At 36.4% G+C, this 15,801-nt stretch overlaps 2 protein-coding genes across 6 annotated transcripts; both read left to right on the top strand.

Annotated features, from left to right (window-relative positions):
• Nucleotides 1-297: 297 nt before the first annotated feature.
• LOC135748623 (E3 ubiquitin-protein ligase TRIM39-like) lies at nucleotides 298-2,469 on the top strand. Of its 2 annotated transcripts, none has more exons than XM_073814842.1 (6): nucleotides 298-687; nucleotides 1,085-1,180; nucleotides 1,273-1,503; nucleotides 1,619-1,641; nucleotides 1,715-1,833; nucleotides 1,932-2,469. In XM_073814842.1, the coding sequence occupies exons 1-6, from the start codon at nucleotides 298-300 to the stop codon at nucleotides 2,453-2,455; spliced, it is 1,383 nt and encodes a 460-aa protein (XP_073670943.1). In that variant the 3' UTR covers nucleotides 2,456-2,469. The 2 variants fall into 2 exon arrangements, with proteins under 2 accessions (XP_073670943.1, XP_073670942.1); XM_073814841.1 differs by having other exon boundaries at nucleotides 1,619-1,659; nucleotides 1,727-1,833.
• Nucleotides 2,470-5,531: 3,062 nt separating this feature from the next.
• Nucleotides 5,532-14,033, top strand: sub1b (SUB1 regulator of transcription b). 4 transcript variants are annotated; one of them, XM_065267009.2, is made up of 5 exons: nucleotides 5,532-5,634; nucleotides 6,526-6,595; nucleotides 6,749-6,868; nucleotides 13,451-13,559; nucleotides 13,692-14,033. In XM_065267009.2, the coding sequence occupies exons 2-5, from the start codon at nucleotides 6,527-6,529 to the stop codon at nucleotides 13,769-13,771; spliced, it is 378 nt and encodes a 125-aa protein (XP_065123081.1). In that variant the 5' UTR covers nucleotides 5,532-5,634; nucleotide 6,526; the 3' UTR covers nucleotides 13,772-14,033. The 4 variants fall into 4 exon arrangements, with proteins under 4 accessions (XP_065123081.1, XP_065123083.1, XP_065123082.1 ...); XM_065267011.2 differs by having other exon boundaries at nucleotides 5,560-5,634; nucleotides 6,523-6,595; XM_065267010.2 differs by having other exon boundaries at nucleotides 5,605-5,685.
• The last annotated feature ends 1,768 nt before the right edge of the window (nucleotides 14,034-15,801 follow it).

The raw sequence follows: 15,801 nt of genomic DNA, 5'->3' as shown, positions 1-15,801 counted from the left end.
GGAATCCAAAAACATGGCCCTTGAGTCAAACAGATTTCCCTCCAATTGTAAAATCATAAGGTGTGGTACTGAGTAATCTCCTCCTACTTTCACAAGGATCCAGGAAAATGAGATTGTCACATGAAACCTGTTACCTAGTTGACTGAATAATATGTTAAAGATTATTACTATTTCTGATGCCGTCCCTGGCTGCTGTGGATGTAAAAAAACATTTCTAACAGAATACTGAGACTTTAAACCGTATAACACCTTGAAGTGAAGCTCTGAAGAAGGATTTTTACACACGTGACTTTAAAAATGGCATCTAAATCTTTTTCTGAGGAGGATTTCTCTTGTCCTGTCTGCAAGGAAATTTTTAAGCGTCCTGTTTTGCTTTCATGTACTCACAGTGTCTGTGAAGAATGTATTCAGAGATCCTGGGAAACCAAAGGACCTAAACTATGTCCAGTCTGCAGAAGAAAATCTTCAAAAGATTTTCCACCACTAAATTTAGTTTTGAAGAACCTGTGTGAGACCTTCTTAGAGGAGAAAAGTCAGAGATCTTCATCAGTCTGTACTATTCATAATGAGAAACTCAAACTTTTCTGTCTGAACGACCAACAGCCAGTGTGTGTGGTGTGTCGAGACTCTAAAACCCACACAAACCACAAATTCTGTCCCGTAAATGAAGCGGTCAAAGATAATAAGGTAAGATAAATAATATTATATATATATATTATATCTAAATATATAAAACGTTTAATCACATCAATAGCTGATAGACATTTTTTATTATGACAAATATATAACAATTATAATTTTGGTTTTATGTATTCAGTATTCACAGTTTACACAATATGCTTTTTGGTAATCTATAAAAGCATTTATAAACATTAATTTAAAATCATTTGTTTAAAATACATGTACAGTATGACTTGTCATTCAGATGTTTTATAGTTTTAGAGCATTACATTAGCAGTGCAAAGGTCAAAGGTTCATTTTCCAGGAAACACAAACGCTGATTTAATTCCTTATCTTAGTCGCTTTGGATAAAAGCCTCTGTTAAGACATGAATTCTTTTTATTAACATATTGATATTTTTCAGGAGAAAATCCAAACTGCATTAAAACCCTTACAGGAGAAACTGGAAATATTTGAAAAGTATAAACAGAATATGGATCAAATTGCAGAATATATAAAGGTTTGAATTAAGCACAATGTTACTCAAGGTCATGCGCATCTATTTTGTAAATGTATTAATGCAGACATGATACATGAAATGATTTGCATCAGATTCAGGCTGAATGCACACAGACGCAGATTCATGAAGAGTTTGAGAAACTTCACCAGATTCTGCATGATGAAGAAGCAGCTAGAATAAGTGCACTGAGAGAGGAAGAGGAGCGAAAGAGCCTGGTGATGAATGAAAAGATTGAGAAGATAAACAATGAGATTTCATCTCTTTCACACACAATCAGGGTCATAGAGGAGGAGATGAAAGCTGAAGATTTTTCATTCCTACAGGTGAGAAAAAAAGAACTTCAATATTTATTCTAGTGGAGAAACTGACAAATATATACTGTCATTTGTAAATATTAAATTCAACTGTAGTGAATAGTCTTCATGTGTTTTTTTACAGAACTGTAGGAGCACACTAAATAGGTTTGTATTGTGTTTCCTGTTTTTCTCTGTGATCCTGAACACTCACAGCTCTGACTCCTAAATGTTCTTTTAGAGCCAGGTGGAGACCGCCAGTACCAGAGAACCTCTCGGGAATGTTGATCAATGTAGCAAAACATCTGAGCAACCTGAACTTTACTGTAATAAAGAAAATACAGAAGAACGTTAAATACAGTGAGTTTAGAATACAACAGTTACTTCAGCTTTACTGTAATAATGATAATTTGTCTTGTTTTATAAGTCTCTCTCTCTCTCCCTCTCTCTCTTTTCAGCTCCAGTTACTTTGGATCCCAACACTGCTCACTGTAATCTCATCCTCTCTGATGAGCTGAACACTTTGAGATACAGTGCAGATACAATGCTGCTTCCTGATATTCCGGAGAGATTTGATGTGTCAAAGTGTGTTCTTGGATCCGAGAGCTTTAACTCAGGGATTCATTGCTGGGAAGTTCAGGTTGGAGAAAACACACACTGGGCTCTGGGTGTGATGAACGAATCTGCCCAGAGGAAAAGGAGTATGTTATCCAGTAGTGAAGTCTGGTATATGGCGTATGTCTCTGGTGAATACCATGCAGTCAACACACCACGGAAAACCGTTCTTCCTCTTTCAGTAAAACTCCAGCGCATCAGAGTTCTGCTGAATTGTGAAAGAGGAGAACTATCATTCTTTAATTCCCTCACTAACACACACATACACACTTTTAATCAGACGTTTACTGAGAGAGTTTATCCGTTGTTCTGTGTTGGCCGTAACATTTCTCCTCTGGAGATCTTATCGGTAAAATTACCCTTATGACAAGCACTCCACAATTCATTTAGAAATTAAAGCGGACGTTTCAGAAGACTTTTTTAAGATGTCAAATAAGTCTTTGGTGTCCCCAGAGTAAATATGTGAAGTTTTAGCTCAAAATACCATATAGATAATTTATGTTAAAATTGCCACTTTGTAGTTGTGAGCAAAAATGTGCCGTTTTTGGGTGTCCCTTTAAATGCAAATGAACTGATCTCTGCACTAAATGGCAATCCCGTGGTTGGATAGTGCAGATTAAGGGGCGGTACCCTTTCTGACATCACAAGGGGAGCCAAATTTCAATTACCTTTTTTTCACATGCTTGCAGAGAATAGTTTACCAAAACTAAGTTTCTTGGTTGTTCTTTTTCACAATTTTTAGGTTGACAGAAGCAATGGGTACCCAATTATAGAACTTAAACATGGAAAAATGTCCTCTTTAAATGATTTGTGTCTGTAAACTTTACAAGTTTCTGTAGAACACAGACAAGGAGCGGTTTTCCAGACAGGGATTAAGTTTACTGCCAGATTAAAATGCATATTTGAGCTGTCTTAGCTGGAAACAGCTTGCACTGACATATTGAGTGTATGGGTGCCATTGTTTTGTCGCACACATTGATGCACACACTGAAAATGTTTGTTGTAAAATTTGTTAAAACCACTCAAATGTCCTAATATATCTATGGCCTAGTCCTGGATCAATCTAAACCCTGTCCAGGAAACCGCCCCTTAAAGTTTAACAAGATTAAGAGAATTAATTTATTTTGGTTGTATTAAACTTATAATGATTTCAAGTGGTACCTTTATTATAACTTGTTTATTATTTTTTTATGGCTTTGCCAGTAAAATTCTGGTCTATATTTACTATTCTGTACTATACTATTCTCTGATTATTTGATTAACACACACAGTTTTGCACACACATTTACTGAAAGTTTTTCCAGTTTTTTGTTATTAGTTACATGAACATGAAATCAATTTTTTTTAAAACAACTCACATTTATATGTTTATTTTTTAACTTGTTTAACGTTCTGAACTGCATGTCAGTTGTAGTTTAAAAGTGGAAATAAAGTGCATAATGAGTGTTTATTAAGAATCAAAGTATTTATTGGGTAGGGTTAGGGGTCTGTGTTGGGAGGGATTTATTCTCCCGATAATGCAGCATCCATTTAATATTTCAAAAAATATATAATCATTTACACTGTTTTTATTTTGATTGGATCCTGTTAATCTGTTAAAATGTGTTTCGTTTAAATCTTTTAAACACACACACTGTCACAAAATATTTTTAAAACATGCTTAAATTAAATTGAATCTAGTTTAAATGTTTATTATATAGGGTGATATCAGCTAAATTGGGCCACTTTTTGGTAAATCATTTGGGACCATAATACAATACCATATATGCCTTTTCCATGTGTTTTAATGATTAATAATGACTGTTTTTGATAATTTTGTGTTGAAATTATATAATAAAATATAATTATTTAGGCCCTACAGTTCTTGAAACATCAGCTGCCTGTGCTAACTTTTTTGCATGAGGAGTTTCAGGTATAATGGGCCAGCAGTTCAGTTAACATGGGCCAGCTGTTTCGGGTACAATGGGCCAGTCAAACTGCAAAGGGAAATAGTAATTTATCATCAATTTTTATTTTAAAACACGATTGCTACAGTCACATAACATTTAAACTGCATTAAACAAACATATTCATATGTGCCATTAAAAAAGTGCATTTTGGAACAATATAGATCAGTGAACTGTCACGTGTGTGTGTGTGTCGGTCGGTGTGTGAGTGTGTGTGTACGCACGTACACTCACCTAAAGGATTATTAGGAACACCATACTAATACTGTGTTTGACCCCCTTTCGCCTGTAGAACTGCCTTTATTCTATGTGGCATTGATTCAACAGGGTGCTGAAAGCATTCTTTAAAAATGTTGGCACATATTGATAGGATAGCATCTTGCAGTTGATGGAGATTTGTGGGATGCACATTCAGGGCATGAAGCTCCCGTTCCACCACATCCCAAAGATGCTCTATTGGGTTGAGATCTGGTGACTATGGGGACCATTTCAGTATAGTGAACTCATTGTCATGGTGACATGGTGCATTATCCTGCTGGAAGTAGCCATCAGAGGATGGGTACATGGTGGTCATAAAGGGATGGAAATGGTCAGAAACAATGCTCAGGTAGGCCGTAGCATTTAAACGATGCCCAATTGGCACTAAGGGGCCTAAAGTGTGCCAAGAAAACATCCCCCACACCATTACACCACCACCACCAGCCTGCACAGTGGTACCACAGAACCACACCCCTAAATGCATTGAAGCAACTGCCATGTGATGTTTATCTCAGTGGGTTAAGGTATGTTGGGCCGCCAATAAAAACATCACTTTTTCAAAAAATATGTTTATATACCAAACTAACAACATTATTTCTGATTGATCCATCAAGACATTTATGCATAGTTTTTTTATGTGCATGTTTGTTTTTTATAGATGTATAATCCTTATAATAGTTTAGTTACTTACCATGCAGCTTTCTGGTGCAGTCTTGATTTTAATTATTGCCCCGCCCACCATAGCAACCATAAACCAATCAGATCACCTGTTGTTTGTCAAGCACAGTTATGACAATAGTGTGAAATCCTTTGCAGTCATTGGCTCTAAATTCCAGAGGGGCTGGGACCCCCAAACCTTAAGTGGCCCATTTTACCTGATATCACCCTAGTGTTTGTATATTGATACTTAACCTATAGCCAAATTTAAATTTAAAATCTAATTATTCACAGGGGACTTTTATAATGTGTTTTTTCACATATTCTTAATCGTCATGATTTAGAATATGTGATAGAATATGTGATATTTAGTATTATCAGAATTTGTAACCATGTTCAAGCTTAAGTTTTATTAGTCAAATAAGGATTTTAGTTTTTTTGTAGGCTATAATTTACAGCATTATTCTCATATGCAGAATAACAAATAAAACACTGACATAAAGGCACAAAAAAGTAGACACTGGCACTTGCTGGTACTATCAAAAAGCAACAGATGCTGTTCTATCATTAAACTACATTTTCCACAATGCCCTCTGATCCGTTATTAGCCACCTGATTGGTGCTCGGTTTTTCCACATCCCGCCGCTGAGTGCGACTTCAGAAAACAGCTTGCATCACATTTAACGTAAGTCTTGTTCAATTCGTCTTGAAGCAAATAGCAAAGTTTTCATTTCAGGTGAATATATTAAATCACTAAACAGCCATGACGGTTTTATAAAAGACAACGAACATACAAAAAACTATGTAAACAGTAACGTCTCATTTTACGGCCTTGTTTCCACGTTAGTTTTGGGATGTAGATGGCCTTCTGAACAGTCCCGCCGGTGTTGATTAACATAAACTAGTGTTGTTTGAACAAACCCAATTAAGACAATTTAATGCCGTGTATTCCCAGATGAGGAGGCAATCTCTAAAGCAAAGTCATTATTGATCGAGGAAGCCACAACGCCGTTTCTTGCTTGATCGATATTATTTCGACCGAGCTGTCTCGTGCACTGAGATCAGTGGAGGAGAATGCGCCGCATCCTGTCAGACTTTTCAAATAAATGTAAAACTCATGCAGTTAATAAACAATGTAAATATGGGGAATGCGCAAATAGAATTTTGCAGGTTTTATAATATTTTTTTAATAGGTGAAAATCATTCTAGAAATAAATGTTAGTTATCAAGAACTGTGTTCACTGACAAAGTAACTGTTATTGTTGAAATGAAGATAACATACGTAATAATTTCGCTAGATAAACTTCTGTCGATGGTTATGTGACGTCAGGTTAAAGCTATATTAAACATATCTTAATCCTTAGGGATACATCTGATCTTATCATTTTGGATGATAAATTCTCTTGGCATTATTAAAGATGATTATGGAGACACATAGTGGGCTACTTGCCTTTTGCTTTTAAGGAGGTGACGTAATAAATGTTGAGGTGAATTATAATTAAGTTCCATAAGTGGCCGTGTGGTGGCAGTGTTAAATCATACTTTTGATTCAATGATTTCTGCTTGTCCTCAGCAGCATGCCCAAGTCTAAAGAAGTCCTGTCTTCCACTTCTGGTAGTGATTCAGACAGTGAAACAGAAACAAAGGTATGACTACTACACACCTTTTTCAGATTACGTACTTGGTGTAGTGAAATGTCCACTAAAATGGGCTGCCAGTCACAAACTGAAATCGGCAAACTTGTAACTTTTTACCAAGGTAAGATACTAAAACCAACGTGCTCACATTTTTTATCAAAGGCTAAAAGAAAGAAGGCAAGTGCTCCTGAGAAGCCTGCAAAAAAACAGAAAGGCGGAGAGACCTCCAAACCGAGTGGCTCTGCTAAGAGTGACAAAAAATGTGAGGATAACATGTTTCAGGTAGAGTCTGAGTTTTTCTTGTACCTTTATATAATGATGGGAAATGGGAAAATTGTGATTTGGACTGTGTGTCTTGCCAGCTGTGACCTGAAATAAATTATACAAAGGGTACTATTAATGAAATCTGCACAAGTGCTCCACAGAATTAATACAGAATACCAGATTTCATTTACTCTTAAGGCCCATTCACACCAACTCATGATAATGACACTAGGGACTGACATTGAGAATTAGCTTTGGCTAAAATGTTGTAGTATGTAACATGAGCTTATGTAACATACTTGTCCCCTTTTCAAATAAACTTAATAAATAATAATAATAGTTTACCTGAAAAATAAAAAAAAACCCAATAATTTATTAACCTTAATGCCATCCTAGGTGTATATGACTTTCTTTAACTAAACACATTTGGAGTTATATTAAATAATATCATCTTATTTAAAGCTCTTCTTGACTTTGTAATTGCATTAAATAGTAATTTTTTAAGCATATCCATTAGGGGTGTGCATTGGCACTGCCCTCACAATTCAATTAAATTACGATTCACCAGGTAACGATTCAATTCGATTCTACGATGCATTGCGATGCATCAGAATTCTACTGTACACAACAAGGCAAATTTTTAATAAGTCAAGTAGTAAACTCAAGTGCAACTATTTTCCACAAAAACGAAAGCTGACCAGGGCTCGCAAAATTTTAAAATCCCTGGTAGCCCTTCGGGCAGACACTCTTTAATTTTTGGTAGCCCGAAATGAATATAAGTAGCCAGAATAAAAAAATACACTGTTTAATGTAGAATATTGATAAATCCTGGATTTCCATGTAAGCCAAATATTCCTGCCCATCCCAGCTAACAATTTGGTTCCCAAAACGTTCCCCTATTTTCCAAGGTTTTTGGTTAGCCAGGAATGTTTTCTTACAGAAAAAACATTCCCCTAATGTTATTTTTAGGTTATTTTAACGTTCCCCTAATGTTAGAATAATTTAATTGTTATATTACTGAAATATTATATGAATGTATTATAACACAGGTTAGTTTTTATAAAAAATACCTCAACACATCACACATTGTATTTAGATAACATGGTATTTTATCAAATATATAAACAACCAGTGACTTTAACACAATATAGAAGACTTAAAGCAGATATTTATTAAAAAGGAATAAACATAATTCCCTTTATGTTCCCCTAATGTTAGACTCTGAGGTAAAACGAAATGACAAACACACATTCTATTCGCTTTAGGTTAACATATCTTACCACTGCTGTTTAGTCACCTATCAGCTTGTAACATCATATTCTCAATAGCTTAGACGTAAATCACTCAAACATATTTTCCTTCTCACATATTTAAGTTACTAACTGAAGAAAGAAAAAAAATACGATAAAACAATGTTAGTCTATGAGGTAAAAATGAAATGACGTTATTTTATTAAATGACTTGAGTTCGCGCAAGCAGGTGCTCGTGAAGAATCTAGCCGGTAGAAGCGTGTGCAGAGGGTCGCGCGCATATATCAGATGTGCACATTAGAGGATGAGTTTATTTATGCTTTCACTTCATTTCCTGACAGTTTCACTTGGTACGTGAGGATAATGACTGACAAGAGGACACCGAAATACATACACTATAATTACCCAACTAAATCTGAGACAAAGCAAAAACATTAAAATATTATTTCCTCCCCAAGATAGCCCGACAGGCAGGGTGGAGATACATTTTGGTACCCCGACAGGAATTCACAATAGAAACGAGACGTCGGCTAGCGATTTTGCGAGCCCTGCCCGAGATGAGAATTTTACACACAGCGTAAGTCTTGTTCCCCATTAACTTCATAGAATCCGAAATGTGCCCATATGTCCACTTTCCATGGAAAAGGGTGCGTTTTTATTTACCCGTCTATCACGGTCATCTCCAGAAAATAAACAGTGACATAATCGATTATGGCATTTGCTGCATCGATGCTGAATCGTGCATGTGCGCATTGCGATGCATTGCCGAATCGGTTATTGTTGACACCCCTAATATCCATCATCAAATAAGAAATCTAGTTTGTTAGGGCTGCACGATTGACAAAAATCATAGTTGTTGATTATCAACGAAATTAAGTCACAACCTCGAAATTCAAATTTAAAAAATGGAATCGTTGATGCTGCCACGCCCTCATGTCGTGTCTGGTCGGCTTGCCGAGCGGGAAAAAAACACATTGAGTGCTGCGAGTCAACCTCCTCTAACTTAGCTAGCTACAGCCAGTCAAAAGATAGCATGGCAGATGCAGGAGACACCACGTGAGCTGCTCTTTACATGGGAAACAAAAAACAGCAAGCGCCTTCAGCTGAACTCAGAACAGAAATGCGCCTGTGCCAGGACCGGACGTTCTCTGAACTGAAATCTGTTTGTTACACAACAACTTCTCACAGTTGCTTAAGAGTTATGAAAAGTGCATTTAAACATGATTTATTGGGGTATAGTCTCACAATCTCGTCTGACGGTAATAAAAACGCGTTTTTAAGGGGCAAAGTACTGACAGGATTGTTCATCTGCCAGGAAGTTTCATTTTATCAGGTATGTGGGTGTACCATATTTTTCCAATGACAGCACGACTAACATGGCAGGGCATCTCCGGGTTCAAGGTCAGATATTTTATTTCATAAGTCTAAAAATGGCATAAAATTTTTTTGTGCTTTCAAAAAAAAAGTAAAAATCGTGAATTGAATCGTGACCCTTAGAATAAAAATGTAACCGAATCAAGGATTTGGAGAATCGTGACACCCCTAATATTTAGCGATCAACAAATCGGGTTAGAATAGAGATGCATCTAAATTAAAAGTGAAGCCCTGCCAACTTCATGTCGGCAAGTAAAGCTACAGTAGGGCCACACCAAAAGATTTTTTTAAAATCTTATCAGATTCTCAAAATGTGAGACATGATGAGAAAAAAATCCACGATTTAACTTGTTTGTTCCTGTAGTATGTGGAGTGCCACTATGTGGTCATGATGTCACTCCATGTACCATCAGGTTAACTTCACAAACAACGTGAGTCTCGACTGAGAACACAGGAACATGTTGAATATTTGCGATTGGGGTGGCCCCGGCGTGCTTCCGAGCAGATTTCGATGCTATTAACACACTGCGCACCACTGGAAAATCTGATAATAGAATCAGTTCAACCACGAAGACGATCAGGACTTTACCTTGGATCGTCGTAAGGGGGAAAATTGGCCCAAATTTAGCCCGATTATCTTGTGGTCAATGTTCCCTCTAAGCTGTGCGGGCGCGGCCGCGCAGGCCAGTCAAAGTAGCCGCGCAATAGATTTGTCAGACCGCGCACATTTTTCAGACCGCACAACATGGGCGAGGCTAGCCCCTTTTTAGGAATGCTTCAATCTGTCAAGCTGTGTTTTTGTCTTATACTGAATCACCATGGTACACGTATAATAAGTGTTTATTTTCGGATTATTTTAGTCCGGCGGGTACCCGCACGCTGCGGAGTAGCACAGTACCTGGGTGACTCGTCCATAGGCTTAAACCAGGGGTGTCAAACTTAATTTCATCCCGGGCCACATCAGCATTACGGTTAATCTCATAGGGCCGGTTGTATTTGAACGACTGTATGAATGTATCAACTCTTTTATTACTGTACATTGCATAATTTTCCCTGAATTTGCTTACTATTGGTTTTGTTAATAACTCAATTTATACCTAGCTTTGAAAGTAGAAGCCCAGGCAAATAATGACAAAGTGTATAGAGTACTACTATTCTACAGATTATTTTAAAAATAATTGTGGTGACAAAAACACATGTTGTATATGAGTACACTCAAAATGTTCTGTTATCCTTCATTGTGCAGGTCAGAAAATGAGAGGCATTTTAGATACTAATAAAGAGTTTTACAATCTCCACCACAAAATTATGCATTCATTAGACACATCTCTACCCTCGCTTGTCATTTCTTGCCCTCTTTACAAAAAAGCTGTGATTTTTTTTACCTGGCTTTGAGTGTCTGACTGATTGACTTGAAGTCTCATAAGTTCAGTGTTGTAGGCTACAGATCAATAGTTTCAATCGTTTATTAAAAGTAATCGGTTCAGATGAGTCATTAGTTCGCGTATTTAGCGGGAATAGACGCGTAATAAACTAATACCAGCTGGACATCCCCGTGAGCGGGCGCCAGAGAGGGAGAGAAAGAACGAGCAGATACTGTCCATTTCCATATGCGGAGGTAGCATAGGCAGCGTCATCAAGCCTGGTTTATTTAAGTTAACTGACCATTACATTCGCAAGTCATACGCATATTACAACTATTTACTATAAACAAAGAATAATATTTAACTTTATAATTGTTAATATTCTGAAACAAGGCAGTCTTGATGACGTATGCAGCCTGGAAATGCGACCTATGGAGGCTGCAGCGTTCGCATTCAGACACGCCCACTCTAGTAGTGCGCGCGTGCGGGGCACTGCTCGTTCTCTCTCATGCAATCATCAATATTATCACTATAATTACATTACAAAAAGACTTTGGCGGGACAAAAATTTGTTTTGGTGGCTGCTAAAAAAATCTATATAGGAAATAACCTGCAAAAATAAAACTTATAATAACAATAAAATTATCTGTAAACTCTCGCGGGCCACATAATTAACATAATTTGTAAACTCTCGCGGGCCAGATGAAATGAGGGGGCGGGCCGGATTTGGCCCGCGGGCCTTGAGTTTGACACCCCTGGCTTAAACGGAGAGAAGTAGCGCCGGTTACAATGTTCTTCCGCAAGACGCATGCAGTTTTGTGCGTCTCAGTGGGTAGTTGCATACGTGTGTCTCTGTTGTTAAAGTTTATTGTATGATTTATCGTTTATTTGAAACTAATTTTAACAATCGGGAGTCATGTAAACATGACGTCACGTGCGTCTTTTCTGGTCATTCGTCATGAAAACATTGCGTTTGGAACAGAGTGAAAACAAACTACATATCACCGTATACCACCAGAACCGGTAAGTTATGTGTGAAATCACTGTCTGACTATCAAACTACACGACAAATATTTTTTTAGTTTGTCACATGTAGACTAATATGAAGGAGATAATGTTTTTAACCCTTTGTGCAGGAGTCACCAGTGTTTTGTTTTAGACATATAGTAAAGGTAATGGTTCAATTAAAAGACTGTTAAAAGAAAAGCTGCAAATTAACAAACTATTAATAAACCTACCATATGTTGTAGGCATAAAAGTTATAAATTAAGAGATTTGTCATTTTGACAAAGGCTTAAAACGATACACTGTATATTCACATAAAACCATACCAACACTGCTGCTGTAGCCCACCTTTTGTCCTGATACTTTAATATGGCATTAATGGCAAAAAAGGGCTAGCTCGCCATTAATTTGAAATAAAAAGGTTGGCAAAAAAATGCATCTCAAAACATTTATTAAAATATGTAATTTAAAAAAAATTCTAAGGGGGAGCATGCTCCCAGACCCTAGAGGGGTAATATTCTTCTAATCTTTTTCACCCCTGACCCGTTTTCATGCCTGAAAGGTCTCCAAAAAAATCTGGATTTTGGAGTTAGTTGAACCAATGTTAAAATGATAGTTATTTTATAATAGACATATTATTGGTTTCTGTAGGAAAAAGAGCAGGTGGTGGCAGCGGAGCTCATTGGGTGCTCAGCTCCCCTATAGCTCTAACGCTAGAATCGCCTCTGGTAAACATTGATGCATTTGCTGTCATCTCTTTGAATCTCCTATGGCTAACGCAGGCTCGTGGTCATTTTCGGCAGGTCGTGTGGTTGCGAATTGCTCACAGCACTGAAATGTGCGCTCAGAAAAAAAAGAATTTGCTCAGTGCTGAAAAAAATTAGAGGGAACATTGCTTGTGGTGCGTGTACTCGGCTTAAGATGATCATCTCGCGAATCTCGTCACTATAGTCATTATTTTCATTGTGATGAAACATGACACTCAGGAACCAATGACAGTAGAAAGAAAGTTACATGCACCTAGATTAAGGTTAGGGTAATTTTCTTTTTCAGTGAGCTGTTCCTTAAACAATATTAATAACTATTGTTATTATCCTTGTGTGAATGGGCTTTTAATCGTTTTGGTAATGCATCATTGCCACAATTTTTTACTTCATCTTTTATTGTTTTTTATAGAACTGCCTGACGATTAGTCGTGACTAATTGTTTGCAGAATAAAAGTTTTTGTTTACATATTAAATGTGTGTGTAATGTGTATAATAATTATGTATATATAAATGCACACACATGCATGTATATATTTAAGAAATTTGCATGTGTATAAACATCTGTATATTTACATATAATTGATATCTTTTTTATATCAGTATATTTTCCCTTAAAAATATACATACATGTGTGTGTATTTATATACATACTATTTGTTGATGTACTGTGTATAATAATTATGTAAACAAAAACTTTTATTCTGCAAACAAATAGTCATGACTAGTCGTTAGGCAGCCCAGAATTTATGTGTAAAAAGACAACATTTATTATTTACATAAGTGCTGTTTCTCAATTTAACTAGCTCTTTGCAAGCTCATGTGTGTTCTGATATATGACAGATTGGAAAGCTGAGATATGTCAGTGTCAGGGATTTCAAAGGCAAAGTTTTGATTGACATTCGAGAGTACTGGATGGACCAATCTGGTGAAATGAAACCTGGCAAAAAAGGTAATTATGAAACCCATTAATTTTCTATAAAAAAAAATTATTAATTGACTTTTTATCATAGAAATGCTTACAAGTTAAGATAAAATGTTTCTTTGTCTCCTGATTATGTGAATTTTGTTGTATTACCTGCAGGAATTTCATTGAATCCTGAGCAGTGGAATCAGTTAAAGGAACAAATGTCAGACATCGATGATGCAATTAAGAAATACTAAGATCTTTCTGTACATTTGAATGGTTGGCAAATTATTTTAAGAATTAAACACTTTGGTGCACGGGGACTTAAACAAACCTTGACCCCCTTTTCAAGTTATGTTTGCTGTTAAATAGCTTTTTGCTTATTTTGTTGGTCAATTTCCAGTTGTGTGCTGTTAAATGTAAATGTGTGTATAATAAGTCTTGACTGGGTGATTATTTTAATCAAATAGCTGACTTGTTGTCATACTTCATGTAATAAAAGGCTTTGTTTGGTTTAGACTCTTCTGTGTGTGTGTTTTGAGTATTTACTTAAATGCATTGTACCTACGAGTTAAGAATCATATTATAGCTTTATACATTAAAAATTGAAGTATCATCCTGTTAATATAAGCAGATGAGAAATATATGAGTATAATCTATAACAAGTGCATTTGGCATTGATACTTCTTGTGTTCTATTCAGTGTCGTCTTTGCATAGGAGCGACAAATTGTAATGGTCAGTACACCCAGTCAAACATGGACCAGACCCCAGAATAAAACAGTCCTTTTAGTTGACTATCCCGAAGAGCCATCCTGCATCAATTGCATTTGCTGTCTAAAATTAAATTACACAGCCTTATATTGTGGTAGCCCCCGTATTGCCAGCACGTCTTTAAGATAATATGATTTATGGTGTTGCGTGCAAAGCAAACATTATTCAGACAGTTTCTGCTAATGGTAACTGCAGTGCGAACACATTTGTAGTAATATGCAGTGCTCCATACTCAACACGAAAATATAAAGTTACCCTTAAATCAGTTTTAAATGTTTGAGAAAATTAACTTTTTTTTAAAAATGTGCTCATTTTCCAGCTCCCCTACAGTTAAACATTTGATTTTTACCATTTTGGAATCCATTTAGCCAATCTGGCGGTACCACTTTTAGCATAGCTTAGCTTAATCCATTGAATCTGATTGACCAGAAAAAAAATGACCAGAATTTTGATATAGGTGGATGCTGCACATTGGTGGTGGTTGAGGAGATTCCCCCATTCATATGTAAAGTGCTTAGAGCACTGGAAAAGCGCTATATAAATGTAACTAATTAATTAATATTTCTCCTATTTAAAACTTGACTCTTCTGTCGTTACATTGTGTACTAAGACCGATGGAAAATTGAAAGTTGCGATTTTCTAGGCAGATATGGCTAGGAACTATACTCTCATTCTGGCGTAATAATCAAGGACTTTGCTGCCGTAACATGGCTGCAGGAGGTGCAATGATATTATGCAGCGCCAGAAAATGCATAATATCATTGCGCCTACTGCAGCCATGTTACAGCAGCAAAGTCCTTGATTATTACGCCAGAATGAGAATATAGTTCCTAGCCGTATAAAAAATCACAACTTTTATTTTTCCGTTAGTCTTAGAACATGATGTTACTACAGAAGAGTCACGCGATGCTAATGGTCTAATCAGATTCAATGGATTATGCTAAGCTATGCTTAAAGTCGTTCCGCCAGACCCGGAGATCGGCTGAATGGATTCCAAAATGGTAAAAATTAAATGTTCAACTCTAGGGGAGCTGGAAAATGTGTCTCTTTAAAACCAGTATATTTAAGTGTTTACAAATGTGTGTCTCATCGGTATAATTTACATCCTAAGGTACAATCAAGCTGTGCCTTAGAAAGCATATTACGTTCCTCTATTTTACTAGTAGTGTGGTTACCATGGGGATCTTTTGTCATCAAAGAGGTTTGTTTTATTCTCAGAGAGGTTTTAATTTCATGTTATGATTTTGATGGAAAACCAGACTTTTACATTACTCCACCTTTTGTACGGTGACCAACTGCATGTGAAAGTCATATAAAGGCTTCAAAGCTACATTTACTCTGCATCTGTTATGCAAATGATAGTATCCATGTAAAGCCATTGGTGGTTAGTAAAATACCACTAGTTGTTGATGGCTATGTTATATTAACTACATAGTGTGTCTTCATAATTTTCATGCATTACTTTAAAAGGCAAAATTCGAAAAATATGTTAATACCAGTAGGTTTGGAAGAAAG

The sequence above is a fragment of the Paramisgurnus dabryanus genome, chromosome 5, assembly GCF_030506205.2.
Source record: "Paramisgurnus dabryanus chromosome 5, PD_genome_1.1, whole genome shotgun sequence".
In the NCBI taxonomy this organism is placed as follows: Eukaryota; Metazoa; Chordata; class Actinopteri; order Cypriniformes; family Cobitidae; genus Paramisgurnus; species Paramisgurnus dabryanus.
This window is presented reverse-complemented; position numbering and strand designations above follow the sequence as displayed.